Source organism: Nelumbo lutea, chromosome 1 (genome assembly GCF_056320005.1).
Source record: "Nelumbo lutea isolate HS-2025 chromosome 1, American lotus-T2T, whole genome shotgun sequence".
In the NCBI taxonomy this organism is placed as follows: domain Eukaryota; kingdom Viridiplantae; phylum Streptophyta; class Magnoliopsida; order Proteales; family Nelumbonaceae; genus Nelumbo; species Nelumbo lutea.
Genome location: NC_142684.1, coordinates 39,006,301 through 39,033,444, shown reverse-complemented (window position 1 = coordinate 39,033,444; position 27,144 = coordinate 39,006,301). Strand labels below are relative to the sequence as shown.

General features: G+C 38.5%; 1 protein-coding gene across 1 annotated transcript; it reads left to right on the top strand.

Annotated features, from left to right (window-relative positions):
• The first annotated feature begins 183 nt into the window (after positions 1–183).
• On the top strand, positions 184–20,903 carry DCAF1 (DDB1-CUL4 associated factor 1). Its single transcript, XM_088950568.1, has 14 exons — positions 184–515; positions 5,324–5,405; positions 5,564–5,680; positions 5,789–5,967; positions 6,055–6,994; positions 7,086–7,183; positions 7,270–7,693; positions 7,811–8,410; positions 8,505–8,684; positions 8,777–9,250; positions 9,671–9,781; positions 10,246–10,364; positions 10,466–12,089; positions 19,984–20,903. Exons 1-14 carry the CDS (start codon positions 199–201, stop codon positions 20,680–20,682), a joined length of 5,964 nt encoding a protein of 1,987 aa, XP_088806694.1. The 5' UTR covers positions 184–198; the 3' UTR covers positions 20,683–20,903.
• The last annotated feature ends 6,241 nt before the right edge of the window (positions 20,904–27,144 follow it).

Here is a 27,144-nt window from a genome sequence, read left to right as displayed (position 1 = left end):
CCGAATTAAACCGCAAATTCGATTTTCCGATTTGAACCGTATAATAAACACCCCTACACCGAACGAGGCAAACTGAACACCGCGGAATCGGCTTCAGTGTTCACAAGACCGTGCTTAAACCGTTCGCACAGCCTTTTCGACCCTGCATTAGGAATATCTTCCCATGATCAAAAAACGTATAATCACGAGATATTTCCAATGGAGTGCTGTAAAACGCTGTGCGAACGGCCGAAGCCGATCTTGAGTAATTCTTTCCTTCTTCCTTTTCTCTATCGCGCTTATATACACGCGCACATTCCCTTCTGTTGCTGCTTATTAATCTTTGGTATTGAAATGGAGGCGACCATGGATGCTCAAGCTCCAGCGGAATCCGAGGAACCGAAAAACGAGAGCGAGGATGAGAAGTTGGTGGAGAAGGCTCAGAAGCTAATGGAAAAGATCACGTCCTCGCAGGCTAACCCTAGCGCTAAGGTTCTTCATGCCCTAGCTTCCATGCTTGAGACTGAAGAATCCAGGTTCGGAAGTTTTCCCTTTTCTTGGTTCTTGTTTTTTCTTCTGTTTTCTAGCGATTAGGAGAGGGTTTCGGTTGTTGGGGTATTGGTTTAACGGGTGGCAAGGGATTTTTGTTTTCTGAAATTTGAATTCTGTGTGGTTCCTGTTGAGGACGTGGGGGGCAGTGAAGAGGTAGTGGTTGATTATGGTGGTTAGAAAATTTGGTTTTCATTGATTGGGGCTTTTTCCGGCGATCGAAATTGCAAGAGGAAGGCATGTCAGTGGTTGAGTGGAACGGAGTTTGTATGTTTGGGAATTTCATTGGGTTTGGGTTTTAGTCTTTAAGTTTAATTAAGGCTTGTTATCTTTTTGTGATCTATCTAATATAAATGAGTGCAGATAAAATGTGAATTTTCTCTTCATTTTCTGCAACTTAAAGATATTGTGGTCTTTTGGTTTTCTTTCCCTTTTCTAAATGCCATATTCCCTTCCCCCCTTTTCTTCTAGTTTCATGTGCCCTTCTGCGATTCTACCTTTCTTTAGTCTCCAAGTCTAGAGATTTAGTTATAGTCATTGATACGCGAATTTCCTTTTATCGTCGTTTAGCGAGAACCAGACCCACGTTAGTTTAATTGTTTTCTCGTTTTCAAAACTATAAAATTTTCATTGAATAAGTAAATGTAATTTTGTAAAGATAAGTTATAACTTTCGATATACAAATGTTTTTTAAGTCCTCATAAGGGCCTTCTTGAAGGTCCAGTGAATGGAATTGCAAGCAAGAACCCAATCTATGACTGAACCAGCTGAGGTGTACCCATGGAAAATACTGCGGCATTATGCATTGCTGGACTCTTATGCTACCTGCCAGACTACATCCAGAGGAAAAGGTCAACTAAGAGGAGGTACCCCAACCCGGTAAATCCTTGCTGGGGCTAGGTTTTCCTGTCCAAGGTTGTGCTTTTGTGCAGGACTGAGGACAGAGAGGGTTTTCAGTTCAAGACACGGCTGTGAAGATCTGTTAACAAGGTGAGCTTCGACTGTTACAGCAGGGCTGGCGACAAAGTGGAGTGATGATGGAAGCTGAAACATTATTCATGCTGGCGATGAAGTGGAAGAAGGAGTTGGTGGTGGAGAAGAAGAGGTTCTTGTTGAAGAATCAGGTGGAGGTTCAGCACTAAAAATTAGGGAAGATAAAAGATCAATGATGATTTTAAATAGAGTGGCTTTTGACTGGTTTAAGGGCTTTACTGATGGTACTATCCGTTCTGTTACGATGCCTGGTTGGAAGGGCAAGATGCACTGTCAAGGGAAGGAATTCCTTGCCGAGGAAAGAAACAATGGTAAGGGATGTTTCGTTGAGCTGTACAAATCATTTGGGAATGGTAGGAGGCAACCGGTGTCTTTCCCAGAAGGGAGAGAACATTGCTGGAGGTTGATTGCAGAAACTTTGGACGAGTTTTGCACAGAGAAGGTGGTTAGTCATGTTAGTCAAGCAAATTTTTCGGAAGCTTTGGGAATGGAAAGACAAGCAAATGTTTCGGAAGTTAAAAACAACAGGAGGTTAGTCAGGTCGAGGCAGAACAATCACAACTGGTGAGAGTTGGGTATCGAAAATTGAACACCCCTAGGTCTAAAGTCTTAAACGGATTTTTGTAATTGTGCTTCCTCATTTGCCTATATTATCATGTTCTAGATGGATATTGTTGAAGTGGGGCTTTGGTCAAAGGTAGACAGGCATATTTTTTGGATTTAGGAAATTTTATGGTTTAGGCATTGAAGTGTGGTATGGTGGTGATTTTGTCTTTCAACCAGGATCTGTCAATTAAAAAGAGTAACTTCTTTCCATAGAAGATAGTGGAAGGGGGACATTACAATTTAGTCATCATAAATAATTATTGATATCAGTAGTTTTTTGTGGGACATCTAAATGTTTTCTAATTAGTGAACACTAAGAATTAATTCATATGTAGAGTTCTAGGGCTTGAAACTGCCACCAACTATGGAGGCTTGTTTCCTTAGGCTTGTCCAATTAATGTTTGCCTTCTGCTAATTGGCAAATGCTGTACCAGTGTATGCATGATTCTGTGATTTTAATTCTACACATTATATTAGAGTCACTGTTTTAGAAGGGAGAAATGCAACTAAAGCGCAAAGGGGTTCCTAGGGCTTGAGGCACAAGGGCCAAGGTGAGATATGGGCCTAAACGAAGTGATGCGCCACTTTTGAAAGAAAAACTTATTATATAACATGCAAATTTGAAACTTAAAAGAAATAAAATATTTCATAAAACAGGTGTGGCTTTCTCCAGTAGGTGTGGTGGAGAAGTTAAAAAAGTTGGAGAATGATTTTCTAGGCATGGATGGAAAGGGAAATAGAAGACCATCTGGTTGAATGGGGGAGAAGTTAAAAAAGATGGAGAGTGATTTTCTAGGCTTGGATGGAAAGAGGAACAGAAGATCATCTGGTTGAATGGAGGAAAATTTATTATCCAAGGTGGACAGGATGCTTAGGAGTAGGACAGCTTAAAATTGCAAATACAATGCTAATGGGAGAATGGTTTTGGCATTTTATCACACAACCAAACAGCTTATGGTAGCAATTGGTAGCAGGAAAATGTAGCACCAGGAATTCAACTGGGGCACTAGTTCATAAAATGATACATACAGATTCTCAATTTGGAAGGGATTGCGAAATTGTACCTTTATTTCCTCAAATAAGCGAAGCTCAATGTAGTTGTGGGGAAGAGAGTCTGGTTTTCTATATATCCATTATGTGATGATAGGTCACTGATAGATTTATTCCTTCACTTTTCTGATAGTCGAGAACTAGGAGATGTCAGTGGTTGATCTATATTAAGGGGAAGGGCATTCATATGACACCTGCCTGAGAAGGAACCTAAATCATTGGGAAATAGGGGACTCGGCAGACCTCTCACAGATTGAGAGGACTCTAGAATGTGAATGTGGGAAATATCTGAGGTGTTCTCACTCAGGTCTTTTTTAAAAAATTATCTTAGTTCAGTTGAGGGAAATTTCCCTTGCACAAAAATTTGGATGTCTGCGGTTGCATTGAAGGTTTCCTTTATTCCATATTGTGTTTTCTGCAAGCTTGACTGAGAAATAACAGACTACAAGACTATTTATTTCTTCATTGCCCTTTTACATCTAGCTTTTTTTTTTAATTTTTTTTTTGCAGCCAAGTTTAGCTGGTGTGTCCTGAAATAGAGTTAGGTAATTGCTAGCTAGGTGGAGAATGGGGGGCCTGAATAACAGAGGCAAGATACTGTGGAGCACCATACAATTGCTGATTATTTGGTTGTTCTGTGGAGAGGGAAATTTAATAATTTTGAGGGCAAGGGATTCTCCATTGAGAGGATTACTGCTGTTGGGATCAATCTGACAAGGCTTAGATGATGACAAAGGCAATGTATTACTATGATGAAAAATATTGTACAATCCCAACAACAATCAAAGAGGGCCATAACTTCTTGGGGATGTTGCTGATAAAAAATGTTACCCCCACCAAGGTTTTTTTGACTATGACACTGATTTTCTTTCTTTTCTTTTTTAACCTAGGGAATTGAGTGATGATTTGTTTTCATCCTTGTCAATGTTGCTGATCCGTGTAATAACACTAATGGTGCAGTCTTACATGTTCAGGTTCTATATAAACTGATCTGTTTAAACTCTAAATATCATAGGTACAACTATAATGTAGTGAATTACATATTCAATACCAAACTAAAGGCCAAATCATCAAAATATATTAATAGACGAGGTAAAACAAACCTGGTTTTCGGTGTGGTACACTGTACACCCCACAAAAAGTTTCACCTATGATCCTAGATGTAGCTTTTAGAACACTGATTGGCACATGAAATGTATTTTTGATAATTAAACATTAGAATTCTTTCTTTTTTTATCAGAAACTCAACACATTTTATTTAAACTTAAAAAAAGAGTGCAAGTTGTTAGAAATAACACCCATTATAACAGAGTCACACCCCCTATTAACATTGAGCCCAAAACAAATGATGTCTATTTACTCCTTGTTTAACTAATCCATCTGCCAAACCATTAGCATACCTCCTAACCCATCTGAAAAGAATTTGCATTTGTCTTGACAGCAACTTGAACCGCCTGAAATCATTTCTGAATTATCATATTACCCCTTCTCCTTTTCTCAACCAACCAATGACTAGTTTTGAGTCCCCTTCAACGATCAGCCTTGTGATTCCCATTTCCTTAGCTTTTTGCACCCCGACAATAGCCACCATGAATTTATCTCTCACTGAAACAACTTGATCAATAGGCCCCGAAAACAAGTCATAAATGCTCACACTTCCATCTCTAATCACTCCAATTCTGGAAGGACCTGGATTAACCATTAGCATACTGATTGACACACTTTTCTTTTTGATAATTAACCATAGTAATTTCATTTATAAACTCCTTATTACCTCAAAAAAAAAAGATAGGAGTCCAAATAAATACAAAACCAATTTTTGCATAAAAGAAATATTCACTTTTCAAAAAGCTACAAGCTGATTGCTGACTTTTTCTGCAGTATTGGGAGTTTAGAACATCTTTATTGGTTTTCCAGTACAGGTTCCCATCTCCCTCCTTTCTATTCTTCCTTTTTTCCTTTGCACAGTGGGCGAACTGGTTTTGAAAGAGTTTTATATGGAATTTGCATATGAATCTTGTTGTGTCAAGTTTTCTTTTATTATATCTGCTCTACAGGCTTATTGTAATCATTGTTTAACTTGGTCTTTTGATTTTGAACAGTCATTGTTTTTCTGGTTACCTGATTTTTATTTGCTTATAATCAGATACATGGAGGAGTCAGGTCATTCCTCTTCGAGTAATGGACGAGCTTCTCACAATATTGGAAGGCTGGGGAACTTGGTCCGGGTAACTACATTCAACCATGGCCGCTTGCATGGAGCACTTTAAATTTATTTACTGTGTCCCTGCAGAATTTAGTTTCCACTTTTCTTTTGAGAGAATGAATCACCTAATGTTTTAGAAAACTTTTGCTCTAAAAATTATTCTTTCTTATCCCCTCTTAGGAGAATGATGATTTCTTTGAGTTAATATCTTCCAAGTTCCTGACGGAGAATAGATACTCAACCAGCGTTCGTGCAGCTGCTGCAAGGCTGGTACTCAGCTGTTCAATTACATGGATGGTAAATGCTATCTCTTTTGTTTTTGATTTGTTTGGTCTAGTTTATTGTTTATGAGTAGAATGTATAGTATTGATATTTATGGGTGGATGATCTTCCTATGGCCTACAGTATCCTCATGTTTTTGAAGATTCTGTTTTGGAGAACATAAAACACTGGATAATGGATGATATGGGTAGAGTTTCTGCTGATGAATGCAACGGGAAGCATGGGTTAGGCAGAAATACACCCACAGATTTTGAAATGCTGAGGACCTATGCTACTGGACTCCTTGCTTTGTCTTTAGCTGGGTATGTACCTTAACTGGAGATTGTATTATGCATTCCCAATGTTTTTTTTTATGATATTCTTTTTAATGTTCTAAAATGGCATTACAGTGGTGGTCAAGTGGTAGAAGATGTTTTGACATCTGGATTGTCAGCCAAACTTATGCGTTACCTCCGTACCCGAGTCCTTGGGGATATGAGTACAAGTCAGAAAGATGCTAGTCATCCAGTAGAGAGTAAGAATACTTCTAGTGCTGCTAGTGGGAGAGGTAGAGAGGAAAATAGGGGCAGATTCCGGCAAATCTTGGATAATGCTCATATAGATGGTTCAAGGATGGTAGATGGATTGTTAGATGATCAAAATAATGAAAGGGACCGTGACAAAAACATTAGTTCCAGGCAATTGCGTGGAGAAGAGTGTTGGGGAGATGGAGGAGAGTCACTGAAATCTCGAGAATCAGCTGATGATTTGGTTGAAGGGGTTAGTTTGTATGAAGGTGAGGATGATGTTGAAATGGCTGGTGAAGAAAGATGGCATGGTCGTGATTTGCGTGATGGGAAGGCAAAATTTAGTGATAGATATGGTACTAGCAGATCCATGAGAGATGAAGATATTGATGAGAGTGCAAGAGATGAATCATCAAGGCGCAGGGCAAACCGTGGATGGGCAAGGGTTAGAGGAAAGGGACGGGCTAATGAAGGAGCTGTAGAAAATGAAAGGGCTTCGACTTCTCCTGGATCAGTAATACGATTAGGAGGACAAAGTCGTGGTATTAGGGACAAAAATCTACTGAGAAATGCAGATCCAAAGCGAGCATCTGATACCAAGAAGTGTTCAAGCAGGTTGGATGCTGATGGTTTTGCCATGGTAAGAGATGATAATGATGATTGCTTCCAACAATGCAAGGTTGGTACAAAGGATATCTCAGATCTGGTGAAGAAAGCAATTAGAGCTGCTGAAGCTGAAGCCAGAGCAGCAAATGCACCTATTGAGGCTATCAAAGCAGCTGGTGATGCTGCTGCTGAACTTGTCAAGAGTTCTGCATTGGAGGTAAGACTATTGTTCCCCCTTTTTTTGGGTGGGGATGGGGATGGGGTTGCATAGCTTGTACTAATTTGTTTTCTTTGGTTATATGCTTTAGGAATTTAAAAAAACAAATGATGAAGAAGCTGCAGTTTTGGAAGCATCAAAAGCTGCATCTACTGTTATAGACGCAGCTAATTCAACTGAGGTCTCCAGGTAAGTAGAAAGTTCATTTATTTGGTTTATACCTTTGAAGTAGCAATATCTAATTTGGTAGCTATAACTATCATGGTTGGTGACAGGAGCTCTAGTAATGTCAATGAAGACCCAACAAGTTCAAGAGCCACAGAACCAGAACCAGATGATGAGCTAGAAGGATCATTTATTTTAGATAATGACTCTCTTGCACAACTAAGAGAGAGGTACTGTATCCAGTGTCTTGAGATCCTAGGGGAATATGTTGAAGTTCTAGGACCTGTTTTGCATGAAAAAGGAGTAGATGTTTGTCTCGCACTATTGCAACGGACTTCGAAACATACAGAATCATCAAAGGTTATAGAATTTTTGCCTGATGTGCTGAAGCTAATTTGTGCTCTGGCTGCTCACCGTAAATTTGCTGCGTTATTTGTTGATCGTGGGGGCATGCAAAAACTTCTTGCTGTTCCAAGAGTCGCCCAGACTTTCTTTGGTCTTTCTTCCTGCCTATTTACTATTGGGTCTCTTCAGGTACACAAGAGTCAAGTTTGGCAATTGAGATGTTCTTTTTTATTTAGTTTTAATATTAGTTCTATACATTTTATGTTTATCTCTTAAGCGTTCTTACTTTGTAGAATATTCTTGCAGGGGATTATGGAGCGTGTGTGTGCCCTTCCTTTGGATGTTGTCAACCAGGTGGTTGAATTAGCTCTTCATCTTCTTGAGTGCCCTCAAGATCAAGCCAGAAAAAATGCTGCTGTATTTTTTTCTGCTGCATTTGTTTTCAGAGCAGTTGTGGATTCTTTTGACACACAAGAAGGCTCACAAAAATTACTGAACCTTTTAAATGGTGCTGCCTCTGTGAGGTCAGGAACTAATGCTACAACACTTGGTCTGTCTAATACGGGATCTCTTCGAAATGATCGATCACCTGCAGAGGTATTGACAGCATCAGAGAAGCAAATAGCCTATCACACTTGTGTTGCTCTACGGCAGTATTTCAGAGCACATCTTCTATTACTTGTGGATTCTCTCCGTCCAAACAAAAATCGAAGTTTAGCCCGACATATTCCGAGTGCTAGAGCTGCCTACAAGCCACTTGACATTAGTAATGAGGCCATGGATGCAGTGTTTGTTCAAATACAGCGGGATCGGAAGCTTGGTCCTGCATTTGTAAGAGCTCATTGGCCTGCTGTGGACAAGTTTTTAGCCTCTAATGGACATATTATTATGCTGGAATTGTGTCAAGTATGAAATTCCTACTAATCTCATGCTTCTGTGGGTTTATTTCGTTTTCTTGCTTCACATTGACTTTTTATGCTATTTTCTGTTGCTATTTTAGGCCCCAACTGTTGAGCGCTATTTACATGATATGGCTCAATATGCATTAGGTGTTCTGCACATTGTCACATTGGTACCTTCTAGCCGCAAGCTAATTGTAAATGCAACATTGAGCAATGATCGTGTTGGTATGGCAATTATTCTAGATGCAGCAAATGGTGCTGGCTTTGTAGATCCTGAGGTAATTGGTAATACAACTTCTGAGGCCATGTTATGTGCATGAGTGTTTAGCTGCTGGCTAATATTTGTAATGATTTCTTTCTACACTGGCAGGTTATTCAGCCAGCACTAAATGTATTAGTTAATCTTGTTTGTCCTCCACCTTCGATTAGCAATAGACCACCTGGCCTTGCACAAGGTCAACAGTCTGCAACAAATGGTCCTACCGTGGAGAGCAGGGACCGAAATGGTGAATCTAGTGTTGTGGAACGAGGTAGTTCAGCTATACTCAGTACACCATCACAGCCAACCACACCTACTGTAACCTCAGGTGTGGTAGGAGATCGTAGAATATCTTTAGGTCCTGGGGCAGGTTGTGCTGGCCTTGCTGCACAACTGGAACAAGGATATCGTCAAGCAAGGGAGGCTGTTCGTGCCAACAATGGTATAAAGGTTCTTTTGCATCTCCTTCATCCTCGCATACTGACACCTCCGGCTTCTCTTGACTGCATCCGTGCACTTGCTTGCCGGGTTTTACTTGGTTTAGCCAGAGATGAGACGATTGCTCACATACTGACCAAGCTTCAGGTTAGTGAAGGTCCTGTAATAACTGCTACATGTTAAATATAGATGTACCCATGAGTCCTTGTTTTTTCTTCTTGCTGAGCCAGACTCTAGGACATGCATGGGGTTCTGGTTCCCATGTCCATGTCCATGCAATACTGGTGGCAACCATTGATGTTAGTATATCTAAAATTACATGTCATTCTGGTGATTATTTTCTTAGGAATTTTTTTAATATTTTTTCTGCAATTTCTTATGATGTCTTTGGCAACCGACAATGTTTGTGCCTTCTTTTTAAGTTTTGTTTGATGGCCTTGAAGTGTGACATCTTTTGCTGGTGGTTTTCTGTGTTGATTTTGGTGAACATGGATACTACTAAAACTTTTAAAACACCTATTGAAAAGGTTATTGATCTGTTATACAAAATTTGATATGGTGTTTAAGGTTGGCAAGAAGCTTTCAGAATTAATTCGAGATTCAGGCAGCCAGACACCTGGAACAGAGCAGGGCAGGTGGCAAACTGAACTTGCCCAAGTGGCAATTGAATTGATTGCGGTAAGCATTAATGGGCTTAAATTGCAGATTATCTAATATAGTTCATCTATGGTGTAGTTAAGCATCTTATGTGCAATACTAGTTCACTTGTGTACACACATGTGGATAAAAGTATTCTGCAACTTACCTGGATTTCCATGCTAATATTATTTCTTAAGGGGTGTTATGGAACTTACTTTTTTTGGTGTTGAATTCCAGGGGTGTTATATTATAATGCTTTTTCTAGCAATGTTACTATCAAGTTGAGCAGACAATATATGGATCATATGCTCCTAAACCTCTTTTAAGTTCTGTTGGCTTGTCAAACAAGTTGATAGATGCTTAGATATTTTTACTGATCTCACTTGTACCAGGATATACTTATAAATAGAAACTTGAAATTCATTAGTACTACTGCTTTATTTATTTTCAGTGTTTAGGAGCATCAGTTCTTCGTGCTTCTTATACCTGCATATGTTTTGTAGATTGTAACCAATTCAGGACGTGCAAGTACATTAGCAGCTACAGATGCTGCTGCCCCAACTTTAAGGAGGATAGAAAGAGCTGCTATAGCTGCTGCAACTCCTATTACTTATCATTCCAGGTATATTACCATGTCCCTGCCTGAATGCAAATATTTACAGACATCCTGCTGCTTTCTGTTGATTTTCTTTGTCTTATTTATATTTGTTCCACCAACTTCAGGGAGCTTCTACTCCTTATACATGAACATCTTCAGGCATCTGGCTTGAGCACTACTGCTGCTACACTTCTGAAGGAAGCTCTATTGGTACCATTGCCATCATTGGCAGTACCACCCCCTCTTCTACACCAAACGTCTGTGCAAGAAATGCCAACGGTACAACTCAAATGGCCTTCTGGCCGGACCACTTGTGGGTTTCTCTCAGATACATCAAAATTAACAGTGTGCGAGGAGGATTCCAGTCTAAAATCTGATTCAGTTCTCTCTTCTGTTAGAAGGAAACCAATATCTTTTTCATCTAGTCTCAGCTTTCAGTACAGAAACCAGGCTCCATCTCTTCCATCATCAACTAGCAAGGTATCCAGCACTCCAAAGAATCCATCTGCAGCTTCAGGGGCATTGGATACTCCAGGGGTTTCTGTTGTCAAGCCTGTTTCAGATTCAGAACCCCAACTTAAGACTCCAATAGTATTGCCAATGAAAAGGAAGTTAATGGAGCTCAAGGATAGCTTTGCATCACCCGGAAAACGACTTGCAACAGTTGAGCATGGTTTTCGGTCTCCATTATGTCAAACACCCAATGCTGTACGTAAGAGCAATCTACCAATAGATGCTGTTGCATTTTCTATCACACCAAGTTCTAGTCAGCGTGATCATTGTGGACGGACAGCTTCAAGTGGAATTGCTGCCGATAATTTGGATGATAACCATTATAATAATTCCTGTCTGGGCCAGATGACACCCTCTGCTTTCCAACCTATTCTTCTAGCTGATCCACAGTCAGGTAACACAGAACGGGTTACATTGGACTCTCTTGTCGTGCAGTATTTGAAGCACCAGCATCGCCAGTGTCCAGCTCCTATAACCACCTTACCACCACTTTCTCTGTTGCACCCACATGTGTGTCCTGAGCCAAAACGAAGCCTTGATGCACCTGCAAATGTGACAGCCCGTATGAGCACACGTGAATTCAGGTATCATTATGGTGGGATTCACGGAAACCGCAGGGACCGTCAGTTTGTCTATAGTAGATTCAGGCCGTGGCGCACTTGTCGCGATGATGGTGCTCTTCTGACTTGCATAACTTTTCTCGGGGATTCCTTACGAATTGCAACTGGCAGCCATTCTGGCGAGCTCAAGATTTTTGACTCAAACAATAATAGCGTTCTGGAAACTCACACGAGCCACCAATCACCTGTGACTTTTGTCCAGTCGTCTCTTTCTGGTGGGACCCAGCTAGTGCTGTCTTCAGGATCATATGATGTCCGGTTGTGGGATGCATCTACCGTCTCCAGTGGTCCCATGCATTCATTTGAAGGATGCAAGCTGGCAAGGTTCAGCAATTCTGGGTCAACGTTTGCTGCCATATCGTCTGAGTCATCTAGGCGTGAAATTCTCTTGTATGATGTCCAAACCTGCAATCTGGATTTGAAACTTTCTGATACCTCTGCCGGTTCTTCAGGTCCAGGCCGAGGGCATGTACAGTCCCTTATACATTTTAGCCCTTCAGATACAATGTTGCTTTGGAATGGAGTCTTATGGGATCGTCGGGGCTCAGGCCCTGTTCATCGTTTTGACCAGTTTACAGACTATGGAGGTGGTGGGTTCCATCCCGCTGGGAATGAGGTATGTTAAATCTTAGCCATTTTTTCATCAATCACAGTATATAATTTGAGTTTTGTATTTGCACAACTGACAAGTTAAATGGCATCTTCAATTGTATAAATTGGATCCATTGAGTCAGTACTTACATCTTAAAAATTTATTTAATCATGTTGTCATACAAAAGAAGTTCATTTCCTACTTCCTAGATTATACTAACACTGTTGCACTGAATAAGTTTATCAACAATAGTATCCCATGATGACTGGCTTCATGTGATCAAACGAACATCATATTGTACACTAGGATTTGGTACTGGACTTATTATATCATTCATCTTTTTTACCTTTTTTTCAATGGTGGCTGTGGGGTGAGTAGTTGTAATGTTTAATATGTCTGGGTATCCAGATTCCAGACATTATCTAGTTAATGCTATACTGGTGAGTAGTATTCAATTTTTGGCTTAGCCTATCTGTAAAAAAAGAATCTATCCTGTTAGGCCTGGATCTAAGATGTATAAGTTGAAAATAGAATACTTTGATCCTAGATTAGGACCTTTTTTTTTGAAGAATCAAGCTGGGATTATGATGTAGACATGGAAGTGAGGAAAGAATCCATGGAGCGCCAAATCATTTTTCTAATTCCCATTATCGATGTCAGAATTTTTGGATGATAAGGATATTGGAATTTTTGAGTTCTTATATTTATTCTCTAGTTGTGGGTGTCTTAGGAATCAAGGATTAAAATATCGATACGGTACGCCTGATACGGGGTGTATTGTATTAGTATCGGGTCATGCTGGCACGGGATACACACTGACCGGATCAGTGTGTATTGTGCAGTATCGGCCGATACAGTCCAATATGCATCGATACGGAACCGTATCAAACCTCAGTTTGACAACAAGCGCGAATTCAATATAAAAAGTGCTATTAGCGTGACTTGAACCCAAGACCGCAACTCACCTAGCACCCAAGAACGATGCACATGCATCTTTAACCACTGAGCCAACTTTTATTTCATGCCAATAAATGGAATAATTAACTTTTACTACTTAATATCTACATAAAATCCCAACAACCAACATACACTTATCTTCAACAACTCCAATTACAAATTAAAAAGAATAATATTTAAAAATAATATTTTATAAACCAATAGAATAAATAATCTATCAAATCCACATTTATATAAAAAAGTTGATTTTTAATTTAAAGAAAATTTAAAGTATTAATAATAGAATAATTATTCTAATACTTAAAATTTACTAATTTGCACATGATATATATCTCAAAATTTTTATAAATTATTAATTAATATTTTAATTTGCATTAAATAACCATGTATTTATTATTTACAAAAATAAAATATTATTTATAAATTTTTTCAAATTGTAATATAAATTGAATCTATCAAATCCACTAATCTATATTTATATTTAAGAATTATTTTTTTTTATTTTATAAATTTATAAAAATAAAATATTAATGAAATAATTATTGTAGTAATTAAAATTTATGAATTTTCATATAATATGTATCTTTGAAATTTAAATAGATTTGACATATTTTAAGTTAGGATTATATATTTTTATAAATTATCAATTAATTTTGATTTGCATTTTATAATAACATATTTATTGTTTACAAAAATGAAAATATTGTTTACCAAAATTTTGAAAATTAATTTTTAGTTAACATTTTTGTTAATGTTAAAAATTATAAGTAGTAAAATAGAAACAAATGATATAATAATTGAAATATAATAGTTGCATATGTTTTGTACCTTGGACTTTAATATAAAATAAGATAATAATGGCTTTGTGCATGTATTAATTTGTAGAAATCTATATAATATGTTTCTTGGAATCTTGATTGATGCATATCAATAAAATTGTATGAATCCATGCATTCCGCTATATTAATTTTAATATATTTCTTCATATATACCGTCAAAATATACAATTCTTATGTATTTGTACATAATTTGTAGCTATTGACATTAAACCTATTGTTAGTAATATATTTATGGAATTGATATTCATTTTCCTAGTGTATCCAAGTGTTTTCTTGTTTGTCATCAATATCCATGTATTTCCAAAGTGTATCCATATCCGAGTTACTCGATACCGATACTTTAATCCTTGTTAGGAATATAGTTTTTAAGTTTTCTAGAAAATCACTGTTATTTTAAAAATTAGTATTTATGGTAACTTTTGGACTTACATTGCTTGTGATGGTGCTCCTCCATTAGTGATTTATGGAGACTGTGTTGAATAGGGCAATACATTTGTTAAAAACCTTGGAACTTTTCCAGCAATTCTCCTTTAATGATTTATTGAAGAAACTGGTCAGCAGTAGCAAGGTGCTCCTCCATAAAGATAAGGCAATTACAAAGTGGTAAAATGGTTTCATTGTCTAAGACTCACTGAAGCTGAATTTTGATGGGAGCAGCTTGGGCAATTCAGGTTCCTCTGGAATTGGGGTAGGGTGGGGGGGGGGGTTCAGAATTGTGTTTGGAGAGGTTGTTCTTTACTTGGGTCCTATGGGATTTGGAGATTCTGTTAGGGCAGGGCTACTAGCTGTTGTACAATGGGTGCAATTTGCAAATCAAATGGGATTAGAGAATCTAATTATTGAACGGGGTTCCAAGTTGGTGGCATGGTTGAAGAACCCTGAGAACAATGTGTCGTGCTACAAGATTGAAATTAAGAAGTTCAGTTGGCTGATAAAAGGAATATGTTGGTTTCTATACAGTGGGTGGGGTGATCAGAAAATGCTTTGGCTGATGTGTTAAGCAAGCAAAGGGCAAATTGGGAAGATTTGTTGGGGGTAGCTGCAGCTCGTGCCTGCCCAAGGGCTGTTGTATGAGATTACAAAGTTAAATTAGTTTTGGCAATTAATAAAATTTATCTTTATTCATAAAAGGAATTAGAGGTAATTTAGGAGAGAATACTGAGTTTGTTTTTAGGAGGTACGGTTAGAGGAGAGAATAGAGGGGAATTGGAGTATCTTTTGGTTTTCTGTAAAAATGACATGGAATAAAAAAATCAAAAATTCAAAAAATAAAAGAAGAAAAAAGGGAGGCAAAGAGGTTGGAAAAACTGATGAGGGACTTCCTATGGGAACCTGGTGTAGAGAAAAAAGACTTGATTAGGTGGGAGGTGGTGAGTAGGAGCAAAAAAGGAGGACTAGGCTTAGGGAATGTGGTGAGTAAGAATGAGGCTCTTTTAGGTAAGTTGCTTTGGAGGTGGCCCCTAGAGAGGGAGAGGTTGTGGCATGAAGTAGTGAAAAGTATCTATGGCTGTTTTGAATCAGGTTGGGATGTGCGGGGGTATCCCAAAGGGCTTTGCTCGCAACTCCCTAGAAGGCTATCTCTGGCATTCTTCCTCAGGTTTGTAAGGTACGATGCTTGTTCTGGAAACTCTATTCTTTTTTGGGAAGATACTTGGGTGAGCACTCAACCCCTAAAAGACCGTTTCCCTTCTCTTTTTTACATATCCCTCTTTAAAAAGAAACCCATTTCTTGGTTCCTTTCCCCCCGGTTTTCCCTGTCTCAGAGTTGTTGTTGCTTCTAGATTCGGTGTGCCTGGACCCCACTAACCCGGACAAAAGAGTCTGGGCTCTAAACCCGGTTGGCTCTTTCACTTGCGCATCTTTCTTTAAAGCCCTTTGCTCTAACCCTTCCTCTCAAATCTTCCTTGTTAAAGAGGTTTGGTCAAGGTCAATACCCCCCAAAGTAGTAGTGTTCTATTGGGAAGTCTGTTATGGTAAAGATCAATACTGTGGAAAACTTGCAAAAGAAGAAACCTTCTTTGTGTTTGTCCCCAAATTGATGCTTTTGTGTAAAGTGAAGGGTGAGGACTGTAACCATTTGTTGATATCGTGTTCCTTTGCTGCTATTATTTGGAATTGGGTTGTTTTTTTATTTGGGTGCAGGAGGAACTTGCCCTCTGAAGTAAAGCTGCTGTTCACTCTAGATGCTCTTGGGAGATTGACAAAAAGGGGGAAGATAATGTGGAAATGTATCGGAGCCACCATCTTGTGGATTTTATGGGAGGAGAGAAATGCTAGATTATTTCAAGAAAAGGAAAGAAGTTTTGCTGAAGTCAAGGAATGTATATTGACAAAGACAATTTCATGGCTGAAATCTTCACAATTGTTGGCAGATTTCTCCTTTGATGACTTAAGTAGAAATTGGGAAGCAGTGGCTTCTACAGTCTCCACTAAGAACAAATTACAAGTTGACTGGAAATCCCCACCGGATGGAGTGGTAAAATTGAACTTTGATGGCAGCTGCCAAGGTAACCCAGGGCCACCCGGAATTGGAGGGATTTTGAGAGATAAAGACAGCAATACGTTGTCTCTCTTCTCAGGACCAGCGGGTGAAGGCAATTCTGCAAGGGCAGAGCTGCTAGCAGCGGTACAAGTTATACAGATGGCTAGTCGGTTAGGAGTGAACAATTTGTTAGTAGAAGGAGATTTCGAGGTAGTAGTGGGCTGACTGAATAGCCCAGACACAGTTTGTTGGGGCTACAGGGATCTGTTAAAGAAAGTTAAATGGATGACAAGAAATATGACTGTTAGATTCCAGTGGGTTAGCAGATCAGCAAATGTAATGGCCGATTCTCTGGCCAAGCAAGGGGTGTCAAGGGGTGATCTGTTTTGGGCTACTCTGTAATTTGTATCTCAGGTTTGGGCATGTTTTAGTTTTTATGATTCAGTCCTTGGGGGAGGTAACATCTCGTGCCTCTTCTTTCCTCCGGTGGGTGTTCAAAGCCTTTTTGCTCCATCCACCTTTGTATGGCCAAAGAAAAGGGAAGACTCATGGGAAGAAATGAACTCTAGATTCTTTTTTTTTTTTTTCTTGAGGAAAGAAACAAGGAAGACATAATTGAAACAATAATGATTAGAGTTGGCGTATTGGTTGAAATCCTTGGAAACTTTTTCAAATGTGTCAATGGATGCTATACTCAGAGAGTGGAAGTTGGCTGCATCTTGCTCAATTAAGACTGTCTCCAATTACAATTACAGGAAAGAGGGCCTGCAAACTTTAACTTTGATGGTAGCAGCATGGGAAACCTAGGAGTCTCAGGTAGTGGTGGTGTTTTAGAAAAGAGGAGGCCAAGATAATCGCTCCATACTCAGGACTGGCTGGGAGGGAAACTCTTAGAGCAGAAGTATTTGCTTAGATTGAAGGAGTACAAAGGAGAAAGAATTGAACATTAGGAAACTGATTATAGAGTGTGGTTTGAAATTGGTAGTAAGCTGGACATAAAGTGAGGAATCAAAGCTATGGAATTACAGCAATGAAAAGAAGAAACTCAGATGGTTGATGAGATATAGAAGTAGCTTTCAATTGGATTAAGCATTGTGCTACTTCCTCAGCTGATGCTTTAGCCAAACAAGGGGTGGGGAGAGAGAGACTATTCTGGGCATAGTTGTGAGGGGAACTGTTGTGGGGAGAGAGAAGAGATTTTATATCTCACTGACTCACTTTGCACTGTTGTATTTCTATACTATATACATTCCTTTCTACTTTACCATCAATAAAATTATGCAGTAATTGATCAAAAAAAATCTGAAAGATAACTAAAATTATAAAACCATTTTTTGTGAGGATTAAGAAATTTAAGAACCTAGCATAAAATTGTTTGGGCTTTGCCTCAAGGGGCTTGGTACAAAGGTGGCTCCTAGATTTAAAATAGGTTTAACATCATATTATCTACTTGAGATAGTGGAATTAGGAAAGAAATAAAGAAATTGAAAGTTTGACATACTAGAATGTGTTTTATATGCTATATTTGATTTTAGTGTTTGCATTTTCACTTCGAATATGTTTTATATGTTATGGTTATGTATTTTAATTTAAGCTAATAAGCTTTTTAAAATATTTAGTTTAAAAATAATGTTTGTATTTTTAATATTTTCTTAATTTATTTTGATTTTTTTTGCATTTTTTACATATATATATATATTTTTTTTTATTTTGCATCTTGCTTCAAAGAGGTGTGTGCCCTTGCCTTGCGCCTCAGATGCAAAATGCCCTTTGCACTTTGCTTGACCGAACATGCAATGGCCGTTGTTTTAGGTTTGAAATCAGCCAATAGTGATATTTCATGGTATTCTCTATTTCTGTTAGATTCAGTTAACCCCCTTTTTTAAGTATCTCTTGATCTTCTTTATAGTAAACTATTGTGCTATGAACTTATTTTTCTTGCATTTTGTTGGGGCAACCTATCAGCCAGTTCTTCATAAACATCGGCATTTGAACTCAAAATTAATTTCGTCTATGCATGAGCAGTTCTTCAAGTAGCTTGACATATACATCAATACTGGCTGGTGTATTTTCATTCTCTTCAGAAAACACTAGCCAATGGAAATCCTTTTCACTAAACAAAACTAAAAGAGGAGAATTTTGTAAAATTTTAATGGAATGGGAGGGAGGTTGGATTGTGGGATTTTAGTTCGGGTTAGGGTTGCTGGGTTGAAGGGTTCAAGACTTAGGTTTGGGTTAGGATTGACCTCATCTCGAACCCAACCTGGCCCAACGTGCACCCTTAATCATAAATCAGAATGCATGAGGTGTGAGCCCTTTGAACACAGTTTTTTTATTAATAAATAATTGAAAATAAGTAAAAATAAATACAAATACATAAAACATTGCATAGAAAGCGGAAATTTTATGAAATTTTAGAATTCATAGTTTGGTTTCTAATAATAGAACCATTGCATTTAAATATAGAATTGAAGTATCATTGCATGGGAGTATCATGATCCATAATGATAGAAATATCATCAATCATCAATATATCACTTGCAAAGTTACAAATAAAAAAATTCAGAATTAACAACTTACCTAAATTGCATTACATTAACATAAACAAGTGTGTCATGTCATAAACAAATGAATGTGATGAAATTTAGAAAGAAATGCAAAGCTAGGTAGCACTCACTTTTATTGACATTTATTGTAATATTAAAATAAACAAATTTGGAGAGTTTTCAACCTATTGTATTTTGTTAATATTATAATGGGAAATATGATAAAATGGTTCCCACTTTTATTTATAATATTTTTTTGAATGAGTTATTTACAATATTTTTATCATAGAAGAAATAGCTTGAAAGCTAAGAGCATATGAGGCATAAGCCTCTTGTACATGCTCATCAGAGGCATGTTTTTAAAAGCCTCTATTATTGGAAATATTTTTATCATAGAAGAAATAGCTTGAAAGCTAAGAGCATATGAGGCATAAGCCTCTTGTACATGCTCATCAGAGGCATGTTTTTAAAAGCCTCTATTATTGGAGGCATACGCCTCAAATGTCTTTATGCCTCCATTATGAATGTGATAAATTTAAAAAGAAAATAAGGGTGCGTGCCCTCAGCCCCTCACTTCTATTTATAACATTTTGTTGTGATATTACAACAAACAAATTTGGAGGATTTTCATCCTATTTATTATGTAAATTTACAAAGGGGAGCATGATAAAATGGTTCTCCCACTTCACTGTTTAACATTTTTACTACAAAGAGGGGCATACGAGGCGTCAGACTCATGTATATGCTCACCAGAGGCATACGCTTAAAAACCTCTGTACTGGAGGTCTACGCCCCAAATAACTTTATGCCTCCATCAAGTGTCTTTAGGCATTTTCTTAACACTTCACCCTCCCATGCCTCTTAGAACATTCGTTTCAGAATGTTGTGTTGTTTGACCCAGAGAAGGGACCAACCGAATATTGGCATTGTTTTACACTCTTAACTGGGCATCTCCACAACTGTGACCTGTCACTAAGACCTGAATTAAACTTTTCGTTTTAATCTATTGAATTATACTTGTTCATCCTAAGAGGCTGATTTTGTTACAGTATTTTCCACATACCTGATTTATTTCAATATTACTTGTATTGTAGGTGATCATAAATTCTGAAGTCTGGGATCTCCGAAAGTTTAAGCTGCTTCGCAGCGTACCCTCCTTGGATCAGACAGTAATAACATTCAATGCAGGTGGGGACATAATTTATGCAATCCTGCGGAGGAACCTTGATGATATTACTTCAGCAGTCAACACTCGCCGTGTCAGGCACCCTCTTTTTTCTGCATTTCGCACTGTGGATGCCGTCAACTATTCCGACATTGCTACAGTTCCTGTTGATCGCTGTGTCCTTGACTTCGCCACAGAGATAACTGATTCATTTGTTGGTTTGGTATCCATGGATGATCATGAGGAGATGTTTGCCTCAGCCAGGCTCTATGAGATAGGGCGACGGCGGCCGACTGATGATGATTCAGACCCTGATGATGCTGAGACTGAGGAAGATGACGAAGATGATGATTCGGAGGCTGATGAAGATCCAATCCTGGGGCCTGACCTTGATGCTGATGTTGACAGTGATGGTGATGATATGAGCAATGATGACGATGATGACAGTGTCGATGAACTTGATGACGACGAAGATGTGGACTTTGCCATTGATGACGTGGAATTTGATACAGGAGCAGGAATATTGGAGATTGTTACGGAAGGTGACGAGGAAGATGATAGTGAAGTGGTCGAGTCTTTCAGTAGTGGGGATGAAGGGGATATGCTGGGTAATGGTTTTGGATTTTAAATGTTATATATTACACATGTTTTAAATTGTTGAAAGGGATTATTTTTTCGCCAATGAAGTGATGTAATTATTGTTGATGAGTTTAGATGTCACTTGGTCGGGATTCTGGGCGTTATTTAAGCCAAAAAGAGAGAAAATTGTGGCAACGGGGATGTGAGTAAAGGATTAAGATCCCTGTCTTGGCCTGCGGGTAAAGGAATAAAAGTTTTCATTCTATAGCATTTCAACTTCTTTCATATTTTATCATATATGTTATTTTTTTTTCTTAAAACTTCTGATCTACTATGAAAGTTTTTATCGGAATTTACTCAAATTAAGGTTGTTTTTGCTATTATTGCCATTGGTCAATACAAAATTTTGAAAAATTGTCTCATTACATCACACCAGATAATCACTTCTACTTAAACAAAATGGCATTGGATTGGGTGTTGCCATTTATGGTAGAAACACCAAATTCTACCAAATTGTATTAAGAACTCAAAGCATGTGGTAGGAAACAATATGTTCTCATAAAATTTGTATTGATCAACTTAAAACGTTATAAGTAGAAATGGCAATGGTACCAAACACAATCTAAGTGTACGGTCTGCATGGTGGATTGACATTTGATAGGTTTTGAATTTTTATCTAATTTTGGTCGGATCCACAGTTTTAACCTTCATTGTTTATCTCATGGTGTCTCATTGACAATTGAGACTAGAGCTGCATCTAGGTTTTGGAACTGTCAAGATTTGGAAAAGCATTATATATATATATATGGGGATACCTTTAGATAGAGGCATGCATATGGCGGAGATATTAGGATAAATGGATGTGTTGTCACAATTCGAACAAGCCTCAAGAGTTGATGACATTAAATCTAGGTAAGATGATTATAAATGAGGTGTATAAGTATAATGAAACACATTCCTAATTCTTAAACAGTTTTTGTGAGGACCCACTAGTAGGGGTGTCCAAATCAGATGATGAACCGAAAATCAAAACGAATAAACTAGTTTGGTTCAGTTAATTTGAGTGTCGGTTCAATTCGATTTTTGTTTCTTTAAAAAATTGGTTTTTGGTTTCAGTTTGTACCTAATTAACTCTATTAGATATATAATATTAATTAATATTTAATATTTATTAATTAATAATAATTATTATTATCTTTTCCAATGGCCAATTTGCAATTTCCCATTGCACTTTACAACTTTAGGCTTATTGTAGCTTTTAAATGATAATAGTTAATTAAATTGTCTAGAGACTCTAAACAACTAAAGTATTAAAACCTAGACTAATTATTAATTGTTCATTAATTATTTGTAAAGAATGGGTGTAGTTGTTTTAATAAGTAGTCATTAAATGAGTATAGTTGTATTAATTGTTCATTAAAACCTAGATTAATTATTAAAATCTAGAGTAAAGACTAATAATTAACTGTTTATTAATTATTAAGGTCAGATTGAACTGAACTGAATTTGGTTAGGGTTGGTTCGGTTTGATTGGAAGATGATTAAACCAAATAGTCGGTTAGGTCATTGGTTCAAGACTAATAATTAAACTTTCATTAATTATTAGATCAGATTGAACTGAACTGAATTTGGTTAGGGTTGGTTCGGTTTGATTGGGAGAGATGGTTAAACCAAATAGTCGGTTAGGTCATTGGTTCTAACCAAACCGAATTGAACTAACCGATTAACACCCTTACCCACTAGGAAAATTGGGGAATGTTGAACGATAGAAAAACTAATTTGTTTGGTATTATTGCCATTTTTTACGTGCTTGTGCTTGTTTATATTGGTCATTACAATTTTTTGATAAATATGTCTCCTCACATCTAAGATAGTCACTTCAACTAAGAAAATGGTTGCACGGTATTGGTCATTGGTGTTTTTTGACGAAACATCAAATTTGATTTACTGGTAGAAATAACAATTTGTATTGATTAGAAAGTGTCTTCTCACAAATTTGTATTGATTAACCCTTAGGTTATGTTTGGTTTGAAGGAAAATGTAGGGAAATAAGGAGACCTTTACAAATCTTGTATTGGTTTCCCTGTCTATCCCTTCCTTTCCCTACTTTTTCCTTCCAACCAAAATAGCCTTAACGTTTCATGAAAAAATGGCAAGAATATGAAAAGCACCCAAATTCTTAAGTCCTATCCAACTATTGTGGGGTTGGCTATATGAATTTTATTTTGCCAATCTGTTATGTTTAATGCTATATTGTAAATTGGTGCCTAAATCATTTCTTACCATTACCCAACTACTTCAACCTTGCATTGAATCACTTCTCATGGATGCCATTGATGATCTTCTTCCATGCACGTGAACAAGCATTTAGTCTACTTTCTCTTATTTTATCACATATAGGAGTTACTCCTGGGTTCCTTTGATTGACTTCATTTTGATCATATCCCTTTTAGTTTTTTTTTTTTTTTTTTTTTTTTTTCTCACTTATCAATCTTAGCATATGCTTACCAAAACAGAAAAAAAATTATTATATGAAATTTCGCATCCCTCCATTTTGCCCATCCTACTTTAATTATATGGACGATATCTTCCTTAGTCTCTCGCTTGTTATAAATTGTTGAGCCAAGGTATTGGAAAAAGGTCACATTAAGTTATTTATTAGTCTCTAATCTTAGGTGCACCATTGTTTACCCTTTTATTATTGTAATGCATTTTGTTTATTCCTACCCATCGTCCATAAGCTTAATTTTGTGTTTTATGTTCATCATTAAAACAATGTCATTAACAAACAACATGCACCATGAAACTGCCTCTAGCATATGTTTAATTAATTCATCTATCATTAATGCAAATAAATAAGGGTTTTAGTGTTTAATCTTGGTGAAATTTATTGTTTCTTATATAGGTATTCTAACATTGGTTGTTTACCCTTATAGATATATTTAATTAGGTCTATGTACCTATTTGGAACCCCTTCTCTTTACCAATTATCTCCACAACTTTTACCATATGCTTTTTTAGATCAATGCCACATGTTGGGAACTGACCCTGAGATGATCATGCATTTGACTTAATGTGAATCTGACCTATTTAAAACAACAAAATTTTGCATCGGAAAGGTGGTAGGTCATCAATGAGGAAGGGGCAAACTCATCCGAGCAAAATTTGTAAACAAGGCATGCCTGAAGGATAGTTTCTCACTACTAAAGATCAATTAGCTCGTTGTCGCCACCTTGAGTCACTAGTTGCCCTGTTTCATGGACACATTCTTGGGATATAATCATGATGGTATACGATATGGTGCTCCTTACAGGAGGATAGCTAGAACGTCAAGTTGATGAGGTCGATTGGCCGAGATGCAAGAAAACAATCAGAGTACCTGAGGTGTTTTACCCAGGGTGGGCACTCCGATGCTTAAGTCAACGAAGATTGTTTGAGAATGCTAGAAAGCAAGACGACTAGGGACTTAGAGAGCAAAATCGTGCATACCTCCTTTGGTTGAAGGGGGTGCCTTTATACAGATGCAGGTAGTTGTGAGCTTCACAAAGTGCATTCGAGATCTCTAGGAGGACATGGCTTTTCGGTCTACCTCGCTCAGAGGTTGTTTTCACGTAAAGCGATAGAGCTTATCCGGTTATCCCCAAAGTGGGTGATGCAGGAGCCAGCTCTATCGGTCAGACAACGTGATCTTGGAGGACTTGGAAACAATAAGTTGAATGTAGTGGAGGCTAGTGGCCATGTCATGCAAGTTGCCACCTAGACCTCAGTCAGGTCGGTGGGAGGTTGCCCCTCATGTCGAGGTCCCCACAGTCCTAACAATATCGTTAGTTTGATCCTACCAAGGTGCATACTGGTCGGCCCTAACCGAGGCAGTGTTGGGTACTCTCCCAAGGTGCATGAGGTGCATCCAAGGGGTGTGTGAGGTGGTTCTAGGTGAACTCAACCAACTTGGCAAAGGCACGTCATTACCTACGTGGCACTGAGGTGCTATGCAACGGTTTGAAAGTGCCATGTGGCATGATGTCACTAGAAGGCCAAATTACCCCTTATCAATTGTCCTCACACTCGAGTCTAAGTTGGTTAGCTCGTTGTAGGATTTTGGCCCGAAGTGACTAGGTTTGGTTGGTTCTTTGTCGCTAGTCCGATTCGCTCACCCGAACTGGTCCGTTAGGTTGCGCTAGGTGCACAGGCCTTGCATTGTAGTCGTTAGTTGCTTGGGTCTCTTGTTTGTATATAGGGGGCCCTTGAGGGGTCCCATTTGCACTATTTTTTGGAGTTTTGTGAAGTAGTAAAGCAAGAGGTTGAAGAGTTAAGTGAAAACATGTAAGGTCGGTCAGTCTAGTCTTCTCCTAGTCTTGTCAGTGAGCCCTTGTCCTTTTTCCCTTTAATTTATGTCTTCTAGTGAGTCAGAGCGAGAGTACTACCAGGCCGCTTGAGCTGAGGTCCCTCAAGAGAAACAAGAATCCCAAAGAGAAGCCTCGACTTCTCATCGTCAACCCAAGACAAGGTCAAAGTTTGGACCTACCGAAGTGAGTGGCAAAGAAATAATAGACCTAATCAAAACCTATCACATACCAAACACCTATAATTGCATTCAACCTGGCGAGGACCAGTATCCTTGGAGTCATGGACAAGCTAAAGTTTGTGTCTTCTAGGAGGCCTTGATTACTAGACTTCACTTTCCTCTTCACCCTTTCTTAGACTTGGGCGTACGTAGGTTGGAAATCCAATGAACCTTAGACGTAGTATCCCTACAAGATGTTGATATTTATAAGCGGGGGACCTACCTCCCATTGAGAGTTTTGAGCTTGTACATTCTGGGTCTGATCACTTTACTCACCTTGTAGAGGCCTTCCGAGTTAGGACCAAGTTCTCCTGAATTGGGCTTGGGTATCATAACCTTCTTGAGTACTAGATCACCAACTCAGAGTTGGCATCTCTTAACATGGGTGTTATAGTACCGAGCCACTTTTTGTTGGTACGCCGCGGTTCGGATATATGCTAAGTCTCGAACTTCTTTCACCAAGTCAAGGTTTGTCCACAACTCGTTGTTGTTAACTTCCTCTTCGTATGCTTCTAAACGTAAGGTGGGCACCTCGATTTTAGTAGGGATGATAACCTCAGTTTCAAACTTCAAATTAGATGGTGTCTCACCAATCTCCATTCTAATTGTCATGTGACATGCCCACAAGATGCTAGGCAGCTTGTCCACCCACAAACCCTTAGCTCGAGAAAGCCAAGCTTTGAGACTTTGCGGGATAGATTAGTTGGTCACCTCGGCTTGCCCGTTTGCTTGAGGGTGAGTTACCTAGTGAAGTTTGTCGGATTCCCATCTCGACACACCAGTTCTGGACTGGATCTCTACGAATTGTTTTTCGTTGTCTGAGATCAACATGCGTAGATGGCCAAAGTGGCAAATGATATTCTTCCAAAAAGAACCTTGTACATTCCGAGTTGTGATAGACACCAGTGGCTCAGCCTCTACCCACTTGGTGAAGTAGTCCATCCAATGATTAGAAACCTTCTCTACCTTGTTGCTGGTGGGAAGGAACCGAGTATATCAATCCCCCATTGTGCAAATGGCAATGAGCTAGTCAGGTACCTCAGGTTGGTTGTGGGCAGCCGGGGTGTGTATAGATGAAACTTGTCACACTTTTGTACAAGCTGTTTGGCATCCTCCTTCATCGTCGGCCAGTAGTATCCTTGTCGTAGGGATTTTTGAGCCAATGCCCTGCCCCCCAAAGTGTCCGTCGTAGAGACCTTTGTGGAGCGTGTATAATCTCCGGCATAACAACTTGCCTATGAATACATAGCAAGTTGACTGCCACTACCCTTTGTACCACATTGTGGTTTGTTGGTAAGGTCCAGTGGTGCAAATAATCAACGAGCGGGTCTATCCAGCTTGGTTTTGCTACCAAGACCGGAGTGACCTCCTCTGCCACCTTCTCAGTACTTGGATGTGGTTGGTCTTCGATGTAGACTATCCTTCGAGTGGTGTCTGTTGCACCGGCCAGCTTAGAAAGCACATCGACCTCGACATTCTCGGACCTTGGGATTTTTTGATGTACCATGAATAGAAATTTGAGAGTAATTCTCTTACCATGGCCAAGTAGGCCAACATGGTGGGCTCTCGAGCTTTGTATTGTTCATTTACTTGGTTGACTACCAGTTGGGAGTTGTTATAGATGATGGCGTGCTTTGCGCCAACCTCCTTTGCTAAAGATAGGCTCGTGATGAGTGGCTCGTATTCTGCCTCATTGTTCGATGCTCAAAAACTGAATTGGAGAGCGTACTCTAGCTTGACCTCACTAGTAGAGGTGTAAAACGGGCTGTGTTGGGCAGGTGTGGGCCAAACCAAGCCAGAATGGGTTTATACTTATTTTTTGTTTTTTTTGAAATTTTTGTTTTATTTTGCTAAGTAAACGTGTAAAACTAAAATATTTAACTTTCCTTTGGGCTTTGGAAACTATTTGAGAAATTAAGAAATGAGGAAACCAACAAATAAATGAAA

Bases quoted from the DNA above. Each gene is read 5' to 3' on its own strand.
- DCAF1 (XM_088950568.1), top strand. From the start codon at position 199: ATGGAGTGCTGTAAAACGCTGTGCGAACGGCCGAAGCCGATCTTGAGT. The intron at 5,406-5,563 runs GTAACTACATTC...ATCCCCTCTTAG, and splicing joins GGCTGGGGAACTTGGTCCGG to GAGAATGATGATTTCTTTGA. The intron at 5,681-5,788 runs GTAAATGCTATC...TATGGCCTACAG, and splicing joins GCTGTTCAATTACATGGATG to TATCCTCATGTTTTTGAAGA.